The sequence below is a fragment of the Volvox carteri genome (assembly GCF_000143455.1).
Source record: "Volvox carteri f. nagariensis unplaced genomic scaffold VOLCAscaffold_8, whole genome shotgun sequence".
NCBI classification, from domain to species: Eukaryota; Viridiplantae; Chlorophyta; class Chlorophyceae; order Chlamydomonadales; family Volvocaceae; genus Volvox; species Volvox carteri.
Window position 1 is genome coordinate 1,467,884 of NW_003307551.1, and position 20,224 is coordinate 1,488,107.

Sequence of the window (20,224 nt, forward strand, 5' to 3'; positions counted from 1 at the left end):
ATCCGGACTCATCAGCGAGGATCTGAACCGGGCGCATTGCGCATGTGCTCCAGGTTGGCAGAGTGCGCAGGTGAGCCGGACACGTCTTGCTGACTGCGCTTGGGGATCTCCGGCATACCATCCTCTCCATGGTGATGCAGCTGCTGCACCACCTGCACAGAGCAGGGAGGGGTTGCGGAAAGTGACACGAGGCCCTAACCAAGTTTCACGGGGTGACTCAGCAAACGGACAGTTGATTCCATCCAACAACGCCCCAAAGCAGCGACTGAAGACGGCACGCGTAAGGCAGCTATGCGCTGCCAGTCGTTGGACGAACACCCGAGTTGCTTCGTGCTTGTTCAGCTTTGGGCAGTAAGCGCTGATCCATTCCAGACCCCACCTCGATGGTGTGCTTCTGCAGCTGTTCCAGCTTGTGAGGGTCCTTGGTGGAGTCCTCGTCGACGTAGCGCTCCGCCTTTACAACCGCCTCCGAAACCGAGGCCAACGTCTCATGCCAGCCCTCGACCTCGGGCACAAACGCAGGCATCTCGCCCTTGAGCACCTGCGGAACCACAGCCAGTGGTAGCCACACGCGAACTGGCCACACTGCGCGCTAGCTATCATCTTGTTAAGCTGTGTTCGTTAACCCAAAGCTACAGAAGACTTAGGGTTTGCGTCAGGCCAGGGAACACGTTTGTGTCAAGTTTACTAGCTGGTGGCGTCGCCTGGATGAAAAAGGAAAAAACGTTCTACTGCAGTTGGGTCCCGGTCGGTGACGGCTTCATTGCTCGGCATCTTTAGTCATCCGAGGCAGCGAAGAAGCTTTGCCATGTTCTTGCGCCCGGCTCGCGGCTTACCTTTTCCTTGTGGTGCGCCAGAGCTTCTGGGTCGTTGTCGCTCATGTGGGAGCCAATTGCAGAACAGCAGCTGGGGCTGGAAGACAGGCCGCGATCAGCGACAGGAAAAACGCGGTTGTAAGCAACGACGGCGGCTTTGCTTGGGCAGCCACCCGGCGCTGTCGAAGTAGCCGCGCCGGCAAAGCGTCGGGCAAGGTGCAGCAGCATGGCTCAAAATTGGTAGACTTGACAGGAAGGTAGCAAAATCAAACCCAAGACTAGTTATTAGAAGGAGAGATGACGGGGAAATGGGGAGCTCTACAAGCGCTGCTAGAAGTTTTTAATATCGGTACCTGACGCAAAGATATACAGATGCAGTCGATAAGCGCGCCGAGACCAACGCAATCATAAGTGTTACCTGCCTAATCGTCACCAAGGACCCGGCTTTCAGAAACTTTCAGGAACACAGCTTTGTCCCTATCTGCATGTAAAATATTTTATCAGGAGGTCACAGTCTTATTAATTCAGTTTCCTTCGAGATGCTGACGCCAATCGACCCACGGGTCATACCCAGCGTACCCGATTTGCGCCACGAAAAAAGACACAAATCCTCCACGGTTACACCACCATCACAACCACCATCATCACCAGGCTCAAGCCACCACGACTGCTTACCCAGCAATTCTCGTAATAACATCAAACGTCTGCGAGCCCCTGTAAAGCGCAAGGTTAGTTACTGCCTAACGGAACACATTCTGCAGGATGTCCCCATGAGCCCCATAAAGCATGAAGACACTTCAGGCCCACTCACACATTCAGGAGTGCTGCATGTTGCTACCTCCCCCTTCCAATGCGGCCCTATCAGAGCACCCAAGCACCTTAGCAGGGGCGTGTTTCTGAGGACGCACGACATATCGCGCCACAGGTCCGAAACCCTGCAAGCAAACCTGGCAAAATAAACCGAGCCCATGCACCTCATAGATACATGCGTTGGCGCCAATAAGGATGATGATCGGGTGATTGGTTGGCAATTTGTGACGTGCCAGCTCGGCACCTGTGCCCATCCTGTCTTTCCCCGGACCATGAGGGCCCCATGAAGGGGGCACGTTAGCCGTCCAAATGGCGGTAAGCGTGCTTACAGCAAGGTCCTCCAAAAATACGTGCAGCTTTAGGTCCGCAAACATCATCAAACCACCCTGAACCACACTAAATTTCCTCTTATTCCAATCCAACGCAGGTAATCTACCGTGGTGTAAATTACGCGACATGGTGGCGGTAAGAACGCCCAATAAGGTCGAATATGCTGCTGACCCGACCAAACGCCTCGCCACCAACGCGGCTCGTCAATGGTCCCCGGCAACGTACGACGGGCCAACCGCTATCAGCCGTCGACCGCAAGAAGCCGTAAAACTGGTCGCGGGCTGCACCCCTGCTGTTGTCGGGGGGACCCTGCAAAAGACAGCCTTCCCTTCCTCCCTCCCTGCCTGCCTGCCTGCCTGCCCTCTCGCTTCCTCCCTCCACATCACACAGCCGTCCCGCCCTCCGTGGAGGCCCTAGCTGCAGTGACCGGGGCTGCTCCCCGCCACGAGGTGACTCAGATGAGTGCCGGAGGGGAGCGCCGTAAAGCAGATGTCGGGGTCAGTGAAGACCGCAGAGCTGCTTGGGGCTAACTCCACCTTCCGCTCCCCCCTCGGCCCTCGGTGGGTCATCCGAAGGCTATGGGTATCGAAGCACTTTGAGCAGCGGTGGCAGCGTCGACGATAGCAGCGGCAGTACAAGCACCGTGCACGGTAGGGCCGGCAGTACAGTGCAGTACAGTGCAATGCAGTGGCGCACAAGGCCACGGTAGGCTGATTTCCCCTTGCCAGCCTTGTGTCGGCTCCTAAGCCCAGCCGGTGTACATAAACCCGCGCATGAGCTGCAGGCCTAAACCCAAGCCGCCATCCCACAACGCGGCTACGAGCCAAACGGGAAATCCTCTCGACCATGCGGAACCCTACCGGGCCCACAACTAGTAGTACAGCCAGCAACGCGCAGCCTATCTTCGCTTAACTCCTCGGTAGGGGTCAGACAGGGCTGCCCGGGGAGGGCTGCCCGGGGAGCTCTATGGCCCTCGTGGTGTCCACCCCCTTTCCCCAACAACACCTGTTACTGCTGCAGTGCACGTCTCCTTCCAGTTGGCAACCGGGTCAACAGCCGCCCAAATCACACCAACTGAACGTGTGTAGGATATAAATTCTAAAACAGCCACGTAATTGTGTGAGCAAAGAGATTTCAGTAAGTTCGTGGATTACAAAAATGACTGTCGTACAGATTCTTGATATTCAGTTCCGGTGTATTCTTACAAATAATTCTTTGACAGCCATGTCAGTTTCAGAAGATTTCCTATTCGTAATCAAACTCGCATATTTCTTAATGAACTCATCATTACTGTGTAGCTATCTATCGCGCTACAACAGCAAATGCAGGCGCATCAGGTGACACTGCCTACATTAGGTGTTTGTCGAATCGTTCCTTATTCGGCTGAGTATAGGGGCCTACGAGCATCAACGGTGGTTTAGTTGATCAGTCGGTTTCACCCTCAATGTGCACCATGTGTTACCACACGGTGTCGTGCGCACACACCTCTTGCATCACCACTCATGTCTCGAGACCGTTCACACACTTCCCCCTTACCCTGTCCCCATGCATCCCTCTTTTCACCGTTCCTTGTAATTGCCATAGGAAACGTCACCAATGCTTGTAGCGGACCATCCACCACAGCATCATAGAACTGGTGAAGCACCTTGCATGCAGTTCCTGCAGACACGGGTGTCCGTCAGTGTCCAAGGACCGGGAGAGGTATCGGGTCACGGGGATGGTGTAGGTCGAACAGGCGGAGAAGTACAGAGGGACGGCGCTTAGGGGGCAGGCCACGGCGTCGGTGGACCTCTCCACTACTTGACCAGGCGCCCGGACCCCGGTAGCTTTTCGTGCCCAGCTTCACAATCTGGATCCGGCAGGTTGCAGGGACTCAGCCATCAGCACCGGGCAGAGGGAGTGGGAAGCCCCGGAAAGGAGTCCGACTATGAAGGGGATCATGAAGATCGTCCACATGAAAATCACTAGGAAACATTTATAATCTTTCCCATATTTTGATTTTTTTTTCGCTCCTTGCCTGACTAAGGCCTGTTGGCAACTATACGTCTTGGCACGCACCACTTGGCAACTCATGTCCACGAACGACAGTTAACAGGTACCACTCAGTCCATCCTTCCGTAGCATCCACAGCTGGTAATCAGCCCATCTGACAGCCCCGCCAAAGAAGTTAGGCACCGTCAGACCCCCTGTGAGTTGGTAAGGTTAGTGAGCCTTCGGGTTCGTTTGGACAGTGAAGCTTGTATTCATCCCTCCAGAGCATCCCCAGTAACCGTATTCTGGCTTAAAACGTTTAAGCGAGTTTTCTTAGGTGTTTTCTTTCATGCGACAACTGACAAGATGTTAAGATGATAACGGAAGCCTCGGAGGCCCACGTGCAGCCCGTGTCGATGTGCTGGGCTAAAGACCCCCTTTCCTTCAAGGTGCCGCCGGCAACGCAGCCCCACGGAGACATCCCATAGGAGCCGTCAGCAGCCAAAACACACAGCTTTCCTGGGGACGAACAGCCCCTTTCAGAGGGAAGGTGGCTCTTTCCCTCTTGACTCATGCCTGCATCATAACCGACCATAGCCGGTTCGTGTTGTGCTATGTCATGGTGTGGTGTGGTGTGTTGTACGATGGTGTGCTTTCCGTGCAAGCTGCAGCAAACCGCCGGATGCCCAATCCATAGCTGAGCTAAGCTGGGCTATGCTGTTCCTGCACGTCCAGCAAGAAAACCTCCGCAGGAAGAACCCAACTCTCTCCCGCCAGCTCGTGCCGGATTCTATAAGCTGTTCAGCCAGTCATCAAGGCTTTTTGCGGATGCCTGCTGCCCCTGCAGCTGTTGCTGCGGCGGTGGTGCTGGCCTCGCCGCTGATGCTACTTTTGCGGGCTGTAAAGTCGTTGCTGTCGCCGCCTGTAACCGGGGCTGCGGCTGCTGCACCTGGAAGGCATAAGCAGCGGAAGAAAAGTAAGAGTCGGGACAAAAAAGTATCACCAAGAAGGTGGGGAGGAAGGTGCTCGGGACCAGGCAATTTCCCCAAGGATTTCATGTCTCAAAGTTGCAGCACTTTCCTCCGGCAGTACAATTGTGCACCTTCAGGACTCCCAGGCAGTACAACCCCTGGTCCTGGATCTCTGCAGACGCCCCTCCGGCACTGCAGGTCACACCCAACCCCATCCCACCCCACCACAACCCGCAGCATAACTCTGTTAGCTCCATCAATGGGTTTTAGGGTTTTAGATCTTTTGGGTTCTACATAGTACTTCGGGTTACAAAGGCTTCGCAGCATGAAATGACTTGCCTAGTGAGTCTCAAAAAACATGCATGGCGGTGGTGCCCCTGAATCAACCTGTCGCCATACTCGCACCTTCGCCGCTGCCTGCTTTGTGGCTACAAAAAATGGTTTTATGCTCGTTTTGTATAAGCACTCATTTATTCATTTGATGCTGATTGAAGCAAAAGTGAAGCAAACGTTTTCCAAATAAATTTGGTTTTGTATTTTGTTTTGCTATTGTTTGCTTAGTTTGTAACAACAGCCACCTTGGCCGTGGGACCATCGTTAGTCCCCACCGGCAGGCCCAGTAGCAGCCGCAGCTCGTCGTCCACAACCGCCCCAGCATTAGCTGCACCGCCGCCAGCACTTGAGTCGCTAGTCGCCACTACTGGTGTTGGCCCCCGTTGCAACCCCGGCGCCTTAGGTAGCAGCGCAGCACTGGAGTGCGGTGGCTTCCCGCCGGGGTGTCCTCCGAGCGGACCACGGGTTGCTCCAGCCAGCTGGGCTGCTGGTGCTGGCGGTGCACAGGCCACCAGTCGGCCGGAAGGCACACACCCCACAACTGCTGGCGCCGCCGCCGCCGCATGTGCTGGTATAGCTCCAGGGGAGGAAGAAGGGGGCACGGAGGGCAGGCGGCTGGCCGATTCTCCAGGCGCCAGGTGAACCAAGCCAGGAGTCCCGCCGCTTGCCAGGAGCCCTTGCGCGGCCGTCGTGGAGCTCAAGCCGGGCAGATGGCTGTGGGGTGGTAGGGGTGCGCGGCCGGGAGGAATAGCGGGTATTGCTGGCCTGGAAGCCGCACCCAGCCCCGAGCTAGAAGCCGCTGCGGCAGCAGGGGCTGGTCCTGCCCCAGCCCCTGAGACTGGAGCACTGCTGACCTCTTCGTTGCTCCCGCCATGGCCCTGTGTTGTTGTCTGCAGCTCACTGCGGCTCAGTCCGGGGCTGGCCGGGAGTTGCTGTGGAGGCGGGGACCGGCCGACAGCAGCCATTGCTGCCGCCAACGCTGGCGGCAAGGCGGCACCGCCGGTGGGCCTGGCGCCGCCGAATGCTGAGGTAACTATTTCGGGGGCAGGGGGTACGGGACCTGGATGGGCTGGGCGCGCCAGCACGCGCCCCGTCAGCAGCGCCTCCAGCTCCTCGTCATTACCACCTTCACTACCTGCATTCACGCCGGTCGATACGGGGACGCCCCCACCCCCGCCCCCACTATGTGCAGCAGGAAAAGCTGCATCAGCCGTTGCAACTCCTGATGAAATGCGAACCGGAGCGGCAGCTGCAGCAGCAGCCGGTAGCACCCCTGGGCTGGGTCCCCGAGCCGACATCATTGCGGAGACCTGGACCGCAGCTGACTCTACTCCCGATGTGGAAGAGGAAGGGGGGGGAACCCCAGGGGGAGGCGGTGGTGGCCGCGCGTGCAAATGCATCCCCATGGCTGCACCAGGTGCTGCTGCCGCTACTGCCGCCGTGGGGGTCGTAGCAGCGCTCCCAGGTTGCCGTTGCTCCGTTACCGTAGGGTCGGGTCCGCTCGTTGTGCCGGTGGCCGGTGCCTCTGGATCCAGGCCCGCCAGGTAGTGTGGCTCCAGGGATAGCAGCGTGTGGAGCGGCAGTGCGGAAAGACTGCCGGCCAGCGCCTCCAGGTCTACGGCCAGCAACTGCAACCACAAACGAGGACCCGCAGCGATGTGCCGGTTGTGGTATGATGTGCGGTATCGAGCGGGGGAAAAGCAGCGCGCTGTGCCGGCATGCCCCCAGCATGGCCCACGTCATCGTCACTGGACACAGGCGGTTAGATGGATGGGTGCTTGCCCCAAGGGAAGAGCAGGAGGATCTATATATCAGCTGCTATCCCGCACATGTTCAGCCCCCAAAACCCTGTCTCCTGGTATATTTTCGCGAAGCGTCGTGAACAAGTCAGGGATCCTTCTTTGTAACGCCCATGTCCAAGCAAAACACACGCGCACCTCCATGTGTGTGCACACATAAACACACACCTGCTCCGGGTGGCTGGCACCCAGCGGCGGGACCTCCTCCATGGTGTCATGCAGTTGCGCACGGAGGCGGTAGAAGGCCTGGTTGAATTGCACTTCCGCGTCGTTAATTAGCGCCTCTAGGTCGGCTCCCTGGGACTTGGGCGCCACGACACCATCCTCCTCCTTGTCCGCATCATCTTCATACCTTATGCCCCAACGTCTTTCGTGAGAGCGAGCATGGCAGCCGGAGGACGGGGGTTCAACAGGGAAAGGCAAGAGGGGCTCACCGGTACGCGTTGCTGTCAAGGTCTCTATGTGACTGCCGGGCTGGTCCGCTGAACTGGCCGCCCCGGTGAGAGCCTCCGCCGCGGCCTCCCCGACCTCGGCCGCGGCTGCTGCGAAACTTCTGCCGGGCAAAAGCTTTTTCGTTGAACTCCATCTTGTGCATTCACTTGTTTGCGGTGCAAGACATTTGCAGCATCAACGGTGTGCCTCGCGGCACAGAGTAACTAAGTTATCTTCAAAATGTTCAACGTGTAGCTCAGACAATTTGTTTCGCACGACTGCGATTTGCCAAGCCGGTTCTTGCGGTACTGTCTCCCGCAATTTGCAAATCCGGCCTTCACGGAGAAACAAACAAGCATTAGCGAGGAATTTAAAACACGGAATACTTGTAAAAAGCAATACGCGATTTGTATCTTCATCGGATTGGCGAACCTGAACCCAACCGTACCGTACGTCCAAAACATTATTCCGACACGACATGCCGGCTTGCATGCTTCACAACACCAAGAAATCTGCGACGCATTTTGCGAGCTCTCATCAGTCCCTTTAGACAGTTAACCTGATCACACACCCCGAGGGATTTAACTTAAAACCCTGTAATTGGGGAGACACGCCATCCGTGTACCGCCATCCTTCATGCATATGGTTCGTACGTGATGGAACCGAGGGGCGTCAAGTTGCCTCCCGGACTTCGTCATCGAGGAGCTGTACCACCAACTCACTCGCTGGTGAGCTGTCATGTTTATAAACGTGTATATGCAAAGTGGCCATGCAGTTTCGAACCAGTAAAGCCGTAAATGCCTAAACAGGCTAACCAGGAACCGTACGCGCAATCGCTTATTTCCAAAATCTTCTTCCCTGGGCCTTTGCGGGTTCCAACTCCGGAACCACACATCATGAAAATAGCCTAACCTCACCAGTACCACCAATACTGGGCCTAGATCTGTATTCCTTGTCACTATGCGCCACCTCACCTACCCACCGCGGCCCTCGTTGCCTGACCAAGCAACGTCAACACGTAACCCCTTGCCACCTGACTATACCCCGCAAGTGCCCCTCGCACCAAGCCCAAATGCAGTCCCAGCGCCACCGCACCATTCACCAAACCCAATAGGGCCGTCAACCACTTCACCATGCGCCACCGACCTCCTCCTAGTCCTGCCAGGGCCGCAACCCCAAGCACTGCACTGCTGTACAACAGCACAGCCGCACCCTGCGCCTCGGCCCGCGCCGCACGCGACTCCAGTTCGGCCAGCCGCGCCGCCAGTGCCGCCAGCGGCGCCGCGGTAGCTTCGGTGGCGCGCGCCACCGCCTGGCCTGTCACCGTCCCCAAGGAAGCTTCCAACAAGATCAACTGCAGACAAGGCATGGAACGGGGCAGGGGGAGAGCCAGGGGAATGTCCGAGGCTATTGAGTCGGGTAACAGATGATAAGCAAACGTGCAACCCAGTTCCAGATCCGGATCCACACGATCCAGAACCAGATCCAGAACCAGCTGCGGAAAAGCAAAGGGAACGCAATCCCAGATTTTGGGTAGCCAGTTAATAGCTGTGCAGCAAAGGGCTGTTAGCAGCTGTGTGGCAAGGCCCCGGGGATGGGGTGCTACCAGCAAGGGAGCGAGGTAGACGTAGGTGGCACCGTAGCAGCTGCGCCTTTTCCCAGCAGCTGCGATGAGGTCTGGTAATACGTCGCACACCTTGACCTCGGTAACGAGTAACGCCCTCCAGCAGGCTCTAGCCGCGACATAACAGTACCCACAACACTTACCCAGACCCTAGCAACGGCCACCACCGCCAAATACCGTGTTATGAGGGGGCATTGCACCTTGCAAGCCATTGCACCGCCTGACGCGAAGAGGGCAGGGGCCCACAGGCCAACATGCCTCCCCTGATGCCGCAACCGGGTGGCGATTCGATAAACAGCTCCCCTCAGCAGGTGCCAAACGTTTCCGAGACCCCGAACCCCCGCTGGGCTCCTGGCTGACCCGCCACCCGGCCATAAATGTCTCAAACCGCACCTTGTCCTCCACCACCTGTGCATCAGCCTCCAGCTCTCCGTGCCTGGCATTCAGCGCGTCCACAAGCGCATGTATGTATGCCCACAGCCGCGTCTGATTGAGCTTGAGCATCATCATCTCCTGCTTTATGACGTCGAACAGATTGCCCGCCACCCTCGGCTTGCTGGCCGCGCCGCCATCCAGCATGGACGCGATGCTGTCTAAGGCGGCGGCCGCAGCAGCGGGCTGTGACTGCGGCACAGGAGCACCAGCGCCAGCACCGGCTGCGGCCGCGGCGGAAGGGGCAGCAGGGGCAACTGGAGGTACTGCTGCTGCTGCGGCGGCGGCGGCTGCGTTGACTGTAAGGATATGGCCATTAGAAGCGAATTGCGACGGTGGTGGGACAGGCGCTGACGGCATAGGAGGGATGTCCGGGGATGAGATGCCGGTAGCGCCAGAAGCGGCAGCGTGCGTTGCTGCCGGTGCGGCAGCTGAGCTTGCCGGGGTAGATGGCGGAGATGTGGGTGCTGCCGCTGATATGGCTGCAGCTGAGCAATCCGCCGGCATCGCAGCGGATCCTGCCTTATGCTGTTGCTCGTCGGACGCGGTGCTTTGACTTTGCGTTGGGTTTGCGACTGGTGGCGTAATAACACCCCCGTTACCGCCGGAAGGCATGCCCCCGGCACGGGCCGTAGACGCCGCCCCGTTGGGCGTCAATGGCGGAGATGCCGGCGATACCGGCGCTCCCCCACCCGTCTCGGTAACTGCAGGCGCAGCAACCGTGTTGCAAACGTCCCCAGTAGTGCTTGCCCCGTCTGCCACTTGGGGCTGACCTCCCGGGCCAGCAACCGCCGAGGGCCCGGAAGAGCAGGACAAGGGCCGCAGGGCTTCCTCACTACCTCCGTTCGTCGACGCCGCCGCCCCACTGCTACCTGCTTGGTCCTCCGTCCCTGCTGTCGAGCTATCGCCGTTTCCAGGGCCCTCCGATGACACCTCTGACCTCCCATCCTCTGCCGCCGATGGCTGACTGGCCTGCGAAGCCGCCGCCTGTGAAGCCCCATCCCCTGGCGGCCCCGACTCCAACGTAGCTGCCGATGGGGACGCAGCCGGGGCTGTTGACGATGCCTCCTTGAAGGTTGTGCCATCGGACAGTCCCGACACCGCAGCCCCGCATGTCAGCTGAGCAATTGGCGGTAGGGCCGCATCACAGATGGCGCCTGGAGCTGGCCCTGGCGCGGGCGCGGTAGCGCTGGCGTCAGACCCTGTGCCTCCAGACACGCACCCGGTGACAGTAGACGCCTCCTTGAGGGCCCCAGCCTGGGCCGCAAAGTGCTGGCAATCAGAAACCTCGGGGCTTTCCGTAGGGCACACAGCCAGCTGCGCCATGCTGGTGGGTGCTTCAGTGCCAATGACCTCACACTCCGACCCAGTGTCGCCAGGGGCCCGCGGAGCAGTTTCCGCGGTTTTCGAGGTATCCAAGCTGGCCCTGCCACCATCGCCGCCGCCTTGCGCATCTGCTACCTCGCCGCTGCCCGCAAACGGGTGGCTGACGTGGTCAGTGCCGGCCAAGGAACCCTGCGCCGCCGCGGACGCTGTCCCGGCCGAGCTGTTGTTATTGCTGCTGCGGCTGCTGCTGCTGCCATTACTATTAGGACCGCCAGTGTTGCTGCTGCTGTTGCCGCTGCCGCTGCTGCTGCTGTTACCGTTGCTATTACTATCATTTGCTCTTCTCATATTACTGCTGCTACTATTATTGGTACTATTACTGCTGCAACTGCTTGAGTTGCTGACAGTTTCCTGAGGTGTTGGCCCGCTAGATGCCCCAGCCGCAGCGTCCACCCCAGGCACCGGTTCCCCAGGCACCGGCTCGGGTTGCGGGGGATCTCCGCAGTTGATAGCTGGGTCTACACCGGCACCACCTGCCTGGCCTGTAGGGGGTCCTGGCATTGCGCAGCTGGGAGGTTCACGTTGCTCTTGATGCTGCGGCGGCGTCGACTGCTGTTGCGGCTGCTGTGGTGCCCGCGGTTGCTGTGGCTGCTGCAACACTGGCGGTGTGTGTTGTTGCAGCGGCGGCACATGCGGCAGCGGTATAGCTGCCGTTGGTTGTTGCGACCCATGCTCGAGGACGAGAGGTACAGGCGACGCGGCGGATGATGGGGAACCGGCAGTTTGCGAAGGCAGGACCTGCGATGGCGTGTCTTGACCCGCATGCGGAGCTGCTCCCGGTGGGGCCCGGGCCTGGGCCCCGCCCACGCGCCCTGCCGTAGGCGGCATGTGCGAATGCGCATTGAGCGGCCGCGACAACGCTGCCTCCAGCTCCTGTGCCGCGGTTACCCCACGCACCTCCAAGCTATTCAACGCGCACATCTCCTCCGTGCCGTAATGCGACATCACCTGCAGCAGCAAGTACCTCACACGGGCCTTACGCGGCAGGCGAAACACCTGACTGCCCTTCCGGTTCTCCGCTTGAAACACGCCCAACAACTGCCAACTATCCAGATCCAGACCGCGCGCATAGTCCGCCAAGCCGTCCTTCTTGGGGTGAGACTGACGGCCCTTGACTTGGAACTCGCGCACACGGGAGCTGTACATTTCCTTCATTGTCAGCTTGACTTCGTCCACACGGCCCAGCTGGGACAGCTCCACGATGACCCACTTCGAAGATGAGCACGTGTTCTTCATGTAGGAGTCGTCATCGCCATCTATGAGTCTGTCCGGCCGCTTTGCCTCTTTATTGGCCGCCACGATGCTCGCGCCGTCTGATGCAGCTGCGAGGTTAATCTTCCGCCCATCATCCTCATCATCTTGAAGATGGGCCCCGGCCGCGGAGCCGCCGGCCGCAGATGACATGCCGCCGTGCGGCGCTCCGCTGGCTGTCCCTGGGCCCCCGTTAAGCAGACCCGCTTCCAGATTTCCGGATCCGCCTAGCCCTACCTCGCCCAAAGCCACACGTCCGTCTAAATCCCCGCCTGACATAACTCCAACACCCGCGAACCCCTCCAGAAAGATCTCTTCACCTGCCATGCCCAGCTGAGCCCCGGCCTGCCCAGCCGCAGTGCCGGACGACTCAGCAGAGATGATCGACACGGAAAGCTCGTTGGTAGGGATCGACATGACAAATTCGTCAGGTAGGGGTATGGCGGTATGGCGTTTCCGCTCTGGTTGCGTGGGCTGCGCGATGCCCTGTGGCGGAGGTGAAAGCGACGGCTGCGGCTGCTGGAGTTGCTGCTGCTGCGTGGGCGGCTGCGTGGGTTGCTGCTGCTGGGGCTGCTGCTGCGTTAATGGCTGCGTTTGTTGGAACTGTTGCTGGGATTGCTGCTGTTGTTGCGGCGGCTGTGCAGATGGTACTGGTTGCGTAGAGATTATCGGCGATGGAGATGGCGGTGTCGCTGCTTGCTGCGCGGGCTGCTGCTGCAGTGTTACATCGTTGCCCTGACCTATTGGATGGACAGTCAGCTGGGCCGTTTCTTGCCGCACCGCCCGCAGCACCGCCTCCTGCTGGGTCGACGTCTCGGCCTGAGGTGCGCTGGATTTATTGCCAGCCGCATCAGCGCTTGGCATTGTGGCAGTGCCAAGGTGCTCATCATTCACAGCGCCCCGCAAAGTGGTCTCAATCGTCTCAGCGCCGCAATCTGACTGTTCGCCATCCATCTGGGTCACCGAGCCATCCTTTCTATCTCCATCGGATGGATGAAGCTGCGATGTGCATGCTGTCGACTGAGGCTGTGAGGTCGGCTGCGGAGGCAGATGCTCTTTGGAGGCCTGCGCATGCTGATCTAGCTGGGAGGATGCGTTGCAAGGCAAAACATCCGCATTATCGGCCATACCAGGCTGGGGCGATGGGACAGTAGCGTTGGCCTCCTTTGTGGGCACGCACGTGAGCTCAGGGCCCCTGGTCACCGGCACGCTGGCCGTGCTGCCAGCCGTAGAGTCTGGGGCGTCGACAGGTCCGCCGGTGATGTAGCTAGCCGTGTCGAAACCGCAATTTTCCTGAGTGCACGCCGGCCCGCATGTGTTCGGTTCTGTACAGACATTGATGGCGGTGCTCACTCGCTGTCCGGTGGGCGCCAAGATTGCGTCGCGATCCTCTCCAGGAACGGCCTGCAGGCGACTCGCGCAGTGTATGTCACGGAATATTAGCTTTGTGTATGCCTTTTAAGCATCGAGGCCAGGCGTGCTGCAGTTGGCGATAAGCATGTTCCTGGTATGGGTTATAGGTATTATAACACCATTGCAGGTGTCCCCCAAACATACTGGCCCACCCAATCTTGACAGCAACAGATGGAGGAGTCTGATTGCTTTGCTTAGGTATACTGTGCCCCTAACCTCCTCAAGGCGCACACTATGCATGTCTGTCGCATCGACTCACCTTCTCAAAGCCATCATGTACCAAAGTTTCACCTTCAGCCTCTAAGGAAACTGAACGAGAAAACAAAACACCCAGATCATGTAACGGCAGCGCAAGTGCGCGCAACATAAAACTGTTGCTTGACTCGCCCGATACATCTTGCTCTCCAGCAGACCCGGTCAAGTGCACAATGAATAGGAACAAGCAGACAAGCCTAACCAAGTGAAGTTGCATACGGGAGTTAAATTCCGGGGCCCGAAGGAAAGCACAAATAAAGGGGCCTAAGGTAGGTCTGCGCGCTTTCTAGGAAGGAAGATCTGCTGGAGTTCTGGGCTTGCATATGGTGAGTTGCCGGGGGACAACTGCACGGCGGTACTACCTCCCAAGGTTAGTCTCATAAGGTCGCATTCATTCTTTACATAACGTTACACAAATCTATAAAGTGCGTCATTATTAATATCCTAGGAACACAACTTGTCTCCATAACTAGGTCACTTCGCAAGGAAACTTCTACAAGCTTAACCGGGATGTCTATGTACCAATTTCCACATAATGGTATGAGGGTATAACAGCTCGGCTTCCAACAGGGCTTTGAACGACGCGACTGCTTTTTGCAGGTGCTGTGCCTGCTCCAGCGCAGTGTCACCTCGTATGTGGCGGTTGTCAACAACTCCTCATATATCCCCAAGTAAGATACACTTATCTCTCCCGGCTGAGAGCTGTCGCCTTCACGAGCATACGTTGCATACTGCAGGGAGCGTCAAACGTGCGCTGTGCACGGTGCGACTACATTACAACGGCCCCGGCGTATACAGGCGCAAATAGCGCTCAGATTGTTTGCAATGGATGCCGAGTGCTCCTATCGTATCCCCGAAACGCACAGAGCGTCCAGTGTGCACTGTGCCACACTGTGACCCAGGTGAGGGCCCCTGCTGTTGCTGTGGCAGATAGTTTGAAGGACTTGGCGCCATGAAGTTCGGCGCAACCTCGGCGTATTTGGGTGGACCGGTTGTTTGAGAAGACCCAACTAACGCTTGCCGGGTGCCCTGTCGCCCCCCTTGACTGCACGCGAACGTCTTTCAAATAAACCATGGCGCTTCAGGTGCCTGTGTACGTGTATCTGGTCTGCAATGGGTGCAACATCATGCTGCAATACCCAGTCGGGGCGCAGAGCGTGAAGTGCTCCGTGTGCCACACCGTTACACCGGTCACCGCGGCAACAGCGGGAGCGGGACCTGGGGGGCCTACATCAGCGGGACCCAACGGGCTACAGCAACCACAGCGGCCTAAACCCACGCAGACAGTAGTGGTGGAAAACCCTCCATCATACGACGACAAAGGGAATGAGGTGCGTTCAATGGAATGAGACGGGTGCCCTGTATCTGGTAATGCACATTGCATGGTTACTTCCAATCCCTGGTCGAAATCGCCGGTCGGCGTGCGTGTGCGCGGCGTGCATTCTTGGGTAGCGCGTCGACTTATATGAGGCACGTCCAAATGTGTTCATGAATGTGTGCCACACACTAATAGTAAGGCGAGGCTGAGTCTGGCTGCATGTGGCTATGCAATGAGGCAAGCCTATTTCCTTGCGGAATGCGGGATTTCTGTTGTATCCAGTCCGATGGCTAAGCCGTGCTCTAGCCTGCACCTTGAGCGTGCCGGTCATAGATCGTTGTGCGTCCAACACCCTTTGCTCTTTTGGATTGTGGCTGCATGGGTCGGATTGCATTATCGGACCCCATTGCCCTCGACGACACTTCGATTCCCTGAGGTTATCGTCATGTCGCGGAAATGGCCTTCACAGGTTGCAAACATCGCGGTTGGAGTGAAGGCAGACTCTTGAGCTTGGCGTACGATCCCGCTCTGTGTAATCGTATTCGCGGATTCTTTATGGGCCTGGAAAAAGGGGCCCATGGGGCCCGGACATGGCGTGGAGATGTGCTTATATATATCTCTGGCTTCTATGCACTTTAGCGAGTTGGTTGGAATAGGGTGGGCCGGTCCCTACCGTTTGCTGCGTATGGGAAGAATGAGCGGAACTGAAGCTAAGTAGCCAGCACTGGGACGGGTTCTTGTGCTGGGGCCCTGGGGAAGTGCGCGGCACATAAGTTGCATGTGTGCGCGTCACTGCAACTGACAACGAGGGGGTTCGCACATTTGCGGTTTGGCACAGCAAACGAATTGCACATAGGGACCCCTGTCTCGTTGAGACGCGCAGCGAGGTGCTGCGAGAGGTGTGGCGAACCATGGTTTGTGGGCACTTAAGGATGGGGATATGGCAGTTGGTACACTGGTGCGTGTTTGGCTCTTAATGCCATATCTTTTTAGTGCCCTACATTTTAAGGCACGTATAGGATGCATGCACAATTGGAATAATACACAGCGATAAGGAACGGGATGTCTTCAATCCGTGCATTTAGCTTTGAAGCTTCTTTTGGTGAGTTGTCGTGTGGTGTGGCTCGATATGTGGACGACATGGTGTGAAAGCTTGTGGAGCTCACCAAATTGCTACCAACAGCGCGGTGGCAGATACCTTGTAGGTGGGGACGAACATGGACGCATGCTCTGCAGCCTCCGGCATCAGGGGAGCAGTGGTTGTCAGGCATTTCGTAGTTGTTGTGCTTTGGCGAGTATTGATTGATTCAAGGGCTTTTTCGCTGCCAGATTCTGCATTAAGGATGGCGCAGTTCGAAGCGCTCTGTTAACAGGAAGTCCTTCCTCGGCCTCGGCGGTATATAGAGCTATGTTGTTCAGTATGCCTGGTAGCTTTTAACATTTTGTAGCTATCTAGTAATTAAAGATTAGAATGTTTAATGCTCCATCTGCTTCTCATTAAATACACCGAACACTACACCACAACGCTCCATGGGCACACAAGACTCTGCGCAATCCAGTTAAGCAGGCTGAAAAGGGAAGCCAATCGCATGTCATCCTAACCAAGCAAGCACATGCAGCCCAGAACAGCTGCGAAAGGAGCGTCCTTGCACATGGCACAGTCACACTACACCGCGACCGGGAAACATACACACACTCACCCTCTGGCGGCCTATTGCACAAAAGATTAGGGGTGGGGAACATGGGACCGCCTCAAAGTTTACTACCTGACAGACCCTCTTGATGCACCACACCCTCTGCATGCTTTCAGCCACCCTGACGCCTTTCACTACATAGCCACTACACCAGCTACTACTGGGCACGTTTACTAATCAAAGCCATCCCAAGCAATTGACCCAAGCCAAAACATAGCTCTGTGGACGCCAATACAAAGCCAACAGCTGAGCAGGACAGCCAGCCGGTCAACCTCACCAGCACCTCTGGAACCAACCGGATCGAGGTTGAGACCACATGCCAGGTCCCGAAGCAACCTCGCCCTGCCTACCTAGTTTTATTTTCAACCGCAATAAGGTAACCTTGGCCTAACCACCATTCAAGTGGTCAAAGAGTTCGTACGTTGACGCGGTGCTTGCGGTGCCTTGCCTTTGGACCAAGGAATACGGATTTGTGGTCCTGGACTGGCACCCATCGCTTGACATAACCCACCGCATCCAGTGCACCCCAAAAAATGCATTTCACGTGGGACCGAGTAGTGACTGGGAAGGCGCCGACGCAATATTCATCCCTGCATCCACCCACCACCCTGCACAACGCGCAAAATTCTCAGCAGCACGAGCTCTTCTTGCGGTCCTGTGCCTGCTGGTTCTCCAGCACAATGCCGCCACCCTGGACTGGCCGAGGTGCCGTCTCGGGCTTGGGAAGCTTGCGGGCAATCTCCTCAAAAAGCTCATTCACGTTAGCGGCGGTCTTCGCGGATGTCTCCAGATAGTACAACCCATTCTCTGCGGCATAGGCCTGGCCCTCTTCCACGGAAACCGCACGTTGGCTCTCCAGGTCTGCCTTGTTCCCTGAGAGAAGACGTCGGAGGGTTGACGCCAAACCATACCAAAAACTTCTCCCGGGCATGCAGCACGTTAGGCTACCGGCAAGGCGTAATCTTCGTGGCCCCTCCCATTACTCCCTCCCAAACACTTTGGTAAGCTCCCATTCGCTGCATCTGACCCACCCGAGCTCACCTGCAAGGGCCATAATCATCACTGGGTTCCCCTGCCGCTGCAGCTCGCGCACCCAGGACTTCGCGCGTGTAAAGGAGTCTGGGCTCGTGATGTCATATACAATAATTGCCGCAGCAGCGCCCCTGCGATAACAACCACACTCAGTTCCCCGCAGAAGGCAGAACCCACGCGCAATGCGAACCTGTAATACATGGGCGCAAGGCTATGGTAGCGCTCTTGCCCAGCCGTGTCCCTGCATCCACAAGAACCTCGGACGCAGTCAAGAAATGGCAAACCCTTGTAGAAGCATCAGAGCTGTTTTAAGTTTTTCCTTCTTTACCATATTTCAAACTTCACGTTCAGCTCCGGCAACGTCTTTGTAAGGAATGCAGCGCCAACCGTGGACGCCTGCAGACGTTGGAGGAAAGTTCTTACGTTCAGCGGCCCAAGACCTCCTTCATCCTCTTTGGGGAGCCTCTTTAACGCACAGAACATACTTGGTAGTCAAAGAACTGTCCCTTAACATATCGAAGCACCAGGGACGACTTCCCGGATCCCATTTCGCCTAACAAAACTAGCTTTGCTGTTTGCTGTTGTGCCAGCTCTGGCATGGGCGCAGCCATTTGTAAGTTCCTAGGCTTAGGCCAGGTTAAGTCGAGATGTCGCGGACCAGGTACGTAATTGTGAGACGCGAGAAATACAAAGTATGAAATAAAACAAGTAGTAATAAACTGGGTGTCGTTTGTCAGCAAGATGTTAGGCTGTTTCACCAGTGCCGAAAATCGGTTAACAGGCATCCCGTACCAGCGCGCATCATCCTGTCAGTTGCCGGCGAACATGCAGAAGAATTTGCAATCTTCGTTGGGATAATAATCCACTCGGCGCATTGAAAGTTGGCCTACTTCAGTCATCCTGTCGTCCGGTACCTGTCCGAAGCTCTATCAAGTTGACATGCCTTCCAACCTTGATGCACGCCCGACACATGCTCACAACAATTTTCAACAAATGTACCTGCCTAACTCAAGCGACGCAAGAGCATCCGGTGGTAAGGCCCCAGAACGACTTTGAAACTGCTTTTACAAGTTACATCATAGTGTATTTCAGTCACCGCTGCGACAGGCGACCACAGTGCTTCAGAAACGCTCCTTACTATCAGCTGCCTCGCTCGCAAACCCTTTCGCAACAAGTTGCGTCCCTGGCGTGTGCGAGCTATAGGGTATTGGGTTATCAACGGTTCTCATTCACCCAACGCAAAAGCTCGTCATGCCCATAGGATAATAACGAGCGCTACCACATGCAATTACTGGCCCCATGCACTAAGTACCAGAACGGAAAGAATGAGGGCGGGCGCCACGTTCAAAACGCCACTAAGGACCACCTGGCCGGCTCCTCTCAGCGCAATTCTCGGAGAATATGCAATAGTAGTCCTAAGCAGTAGTACCTGTAAGCCGCGAGTTCGTATTTACCTTTCAACCCTGATGGGTGCCATCAACTGCGAGGGCTGTTTAAAGGCACGCAGCGCAGAGAGGCGCTTCCCATATCCTGCCAGGCACGTGTTGTACTGCTCTCCAGTACCGCCGTAACCCCTACGACTTTCGATGTGCATGCAATGCAATAAAAGCAAACACCTCCAAGAAAACGCAAAAGAACCGGGTGGTGCCTGTTTCGTCCCCTCGACATTGACCTTCACTTCGCTTCGTCAATAAATACATATACATAGAACGGCAAATGCGCACAACGTAAGGTTGACATCGACAGCGCTGCTGCCCCGCGCTCTGACCTCAAACCGCCTCCCCAACGCAAGCATCGTCTGGGCTCTCTTGCCGTATCCCCTCCATGTGTGTGTGTGTGTGTGTGTGTGTGTGTGTGTGTGTGTGTGTGTTCAACACACTGTGTTGCCACACGCCATACATCAACACGAAGGAGGGGGGAAAATAGGATGGAAAGAAAACACAACGTTGTGCCTCACTCCCGCCGCCTAACAATTGGGCTCGGCACTGGTCCTCCCGGACCCCGGCGGCCCCCATGGATGAATGCATGCATGCAGAGACACACGCATGCATGCATGCATGCACCACCGCCACCCCTACCAACACGCTTCGGAGTGTCGTCCAGGGCCGTGGTGGTTTGTCACTCACCCCCCAGCAACCAATACCTCCAACCAGCTGAGCTGAACTACGACCGACCAGTCCACTCCATCCGGCAAGCGGCATTAAGCCTTGTATGCATATGTGTATGTGTATGTGTATGTGTATATTCCAGCCCCCTGCTTGGGCCCGGCCCCCAGCCCGCACTTCCCCTCCAGCACACAACCCCGAGGCGCCGTTGCTCAGTTGCAAACCCATGCCGGAGACATCTGCCGTACATCCC

General features: G+C 57.0%; 4 protein-coding genes across 4 annotated transcripts; 1 reads left to right on the forward strand and 3 right to left on the reverse strand.

Annotated features, from left to right (window-relative positions):
- Positions 1-11: 11 nt before the first annotated feature.
- VOLCADRAFT_88316 (uncharacterized protein) lies at positions 12-881 on the reverse strand (the record flags this gene model as incomplete). Its single annotated transcript, XM_002948022.1, has 3 exons — positions 12-152; positions 380-541; positions 837-881. The coding sequence occupies 3 exons, from the start codon at positions 879-881 to the stop codon at positions 12-14; spliced, it is 348 nt and encodes a 115-aa protein (XP_002948068.1).
- Positions 882-5,454: 4,573 nt separating this feature from the next.
- On the reverse strand, positions 5,455-6,858 carry VOLCADRAFT_116624 (uncharacterized protein; the record flags this gene model as incomplete). Its single annotated transcript, XM_002948023.1, has 2 exons — positions 5,455-5,807; positions 6,645-6,858. Coding segments are annotated over 2 exons (567 nt in total), but the record flags the coding sequence as incomplete, so codon positions are not given.
- Positions 6,859-14,442: 7,584 nt separating this feature from the next.
- Positions 14,443-15,171, forward strand: lsd1 (zinc-finger LSD1 protein; the record flags this gene model as incomplete). The annotated part of the gene is made up of 3 exons (XM_002947876.1): positions 14,443-14,493; positions 14,560-14,739; positions 14,908-15,171. Coding segments are annotated over 3 exons (495 nt in total), but the record flags the coding sequence as incomplete, so codon positions are not given.
- A 2,204-nt stretch (positions 15,172-17,375) lies between these two features.
- On the reverse strand, positions 17,376-18,554 carry rabF (RabF/Rab5). Its single transcript, XM_002948024.1, has 5 exons — positions 18,352-18,554; positions 18,195-18,262; positions 18,057-18,107; positions 17,876-17,997; positions 17,376-17,707 (listed from the first exon to the last, which is right to left on the reverse strand). Exons 1-5 carry the CDS (start codon positions 18,475-18,477, stop codon positions 17,463-17,465), a joined length of 612 nt encoding a protein of 203 aa, XP_002948070.1. The 5' UTR covers positions 18,478-18,554; the 3' UTR covers positions 17,376-17,462.
- Between the last annotated feature and the right edge of the window lie 1,670 nt (positions 18,555-20,224).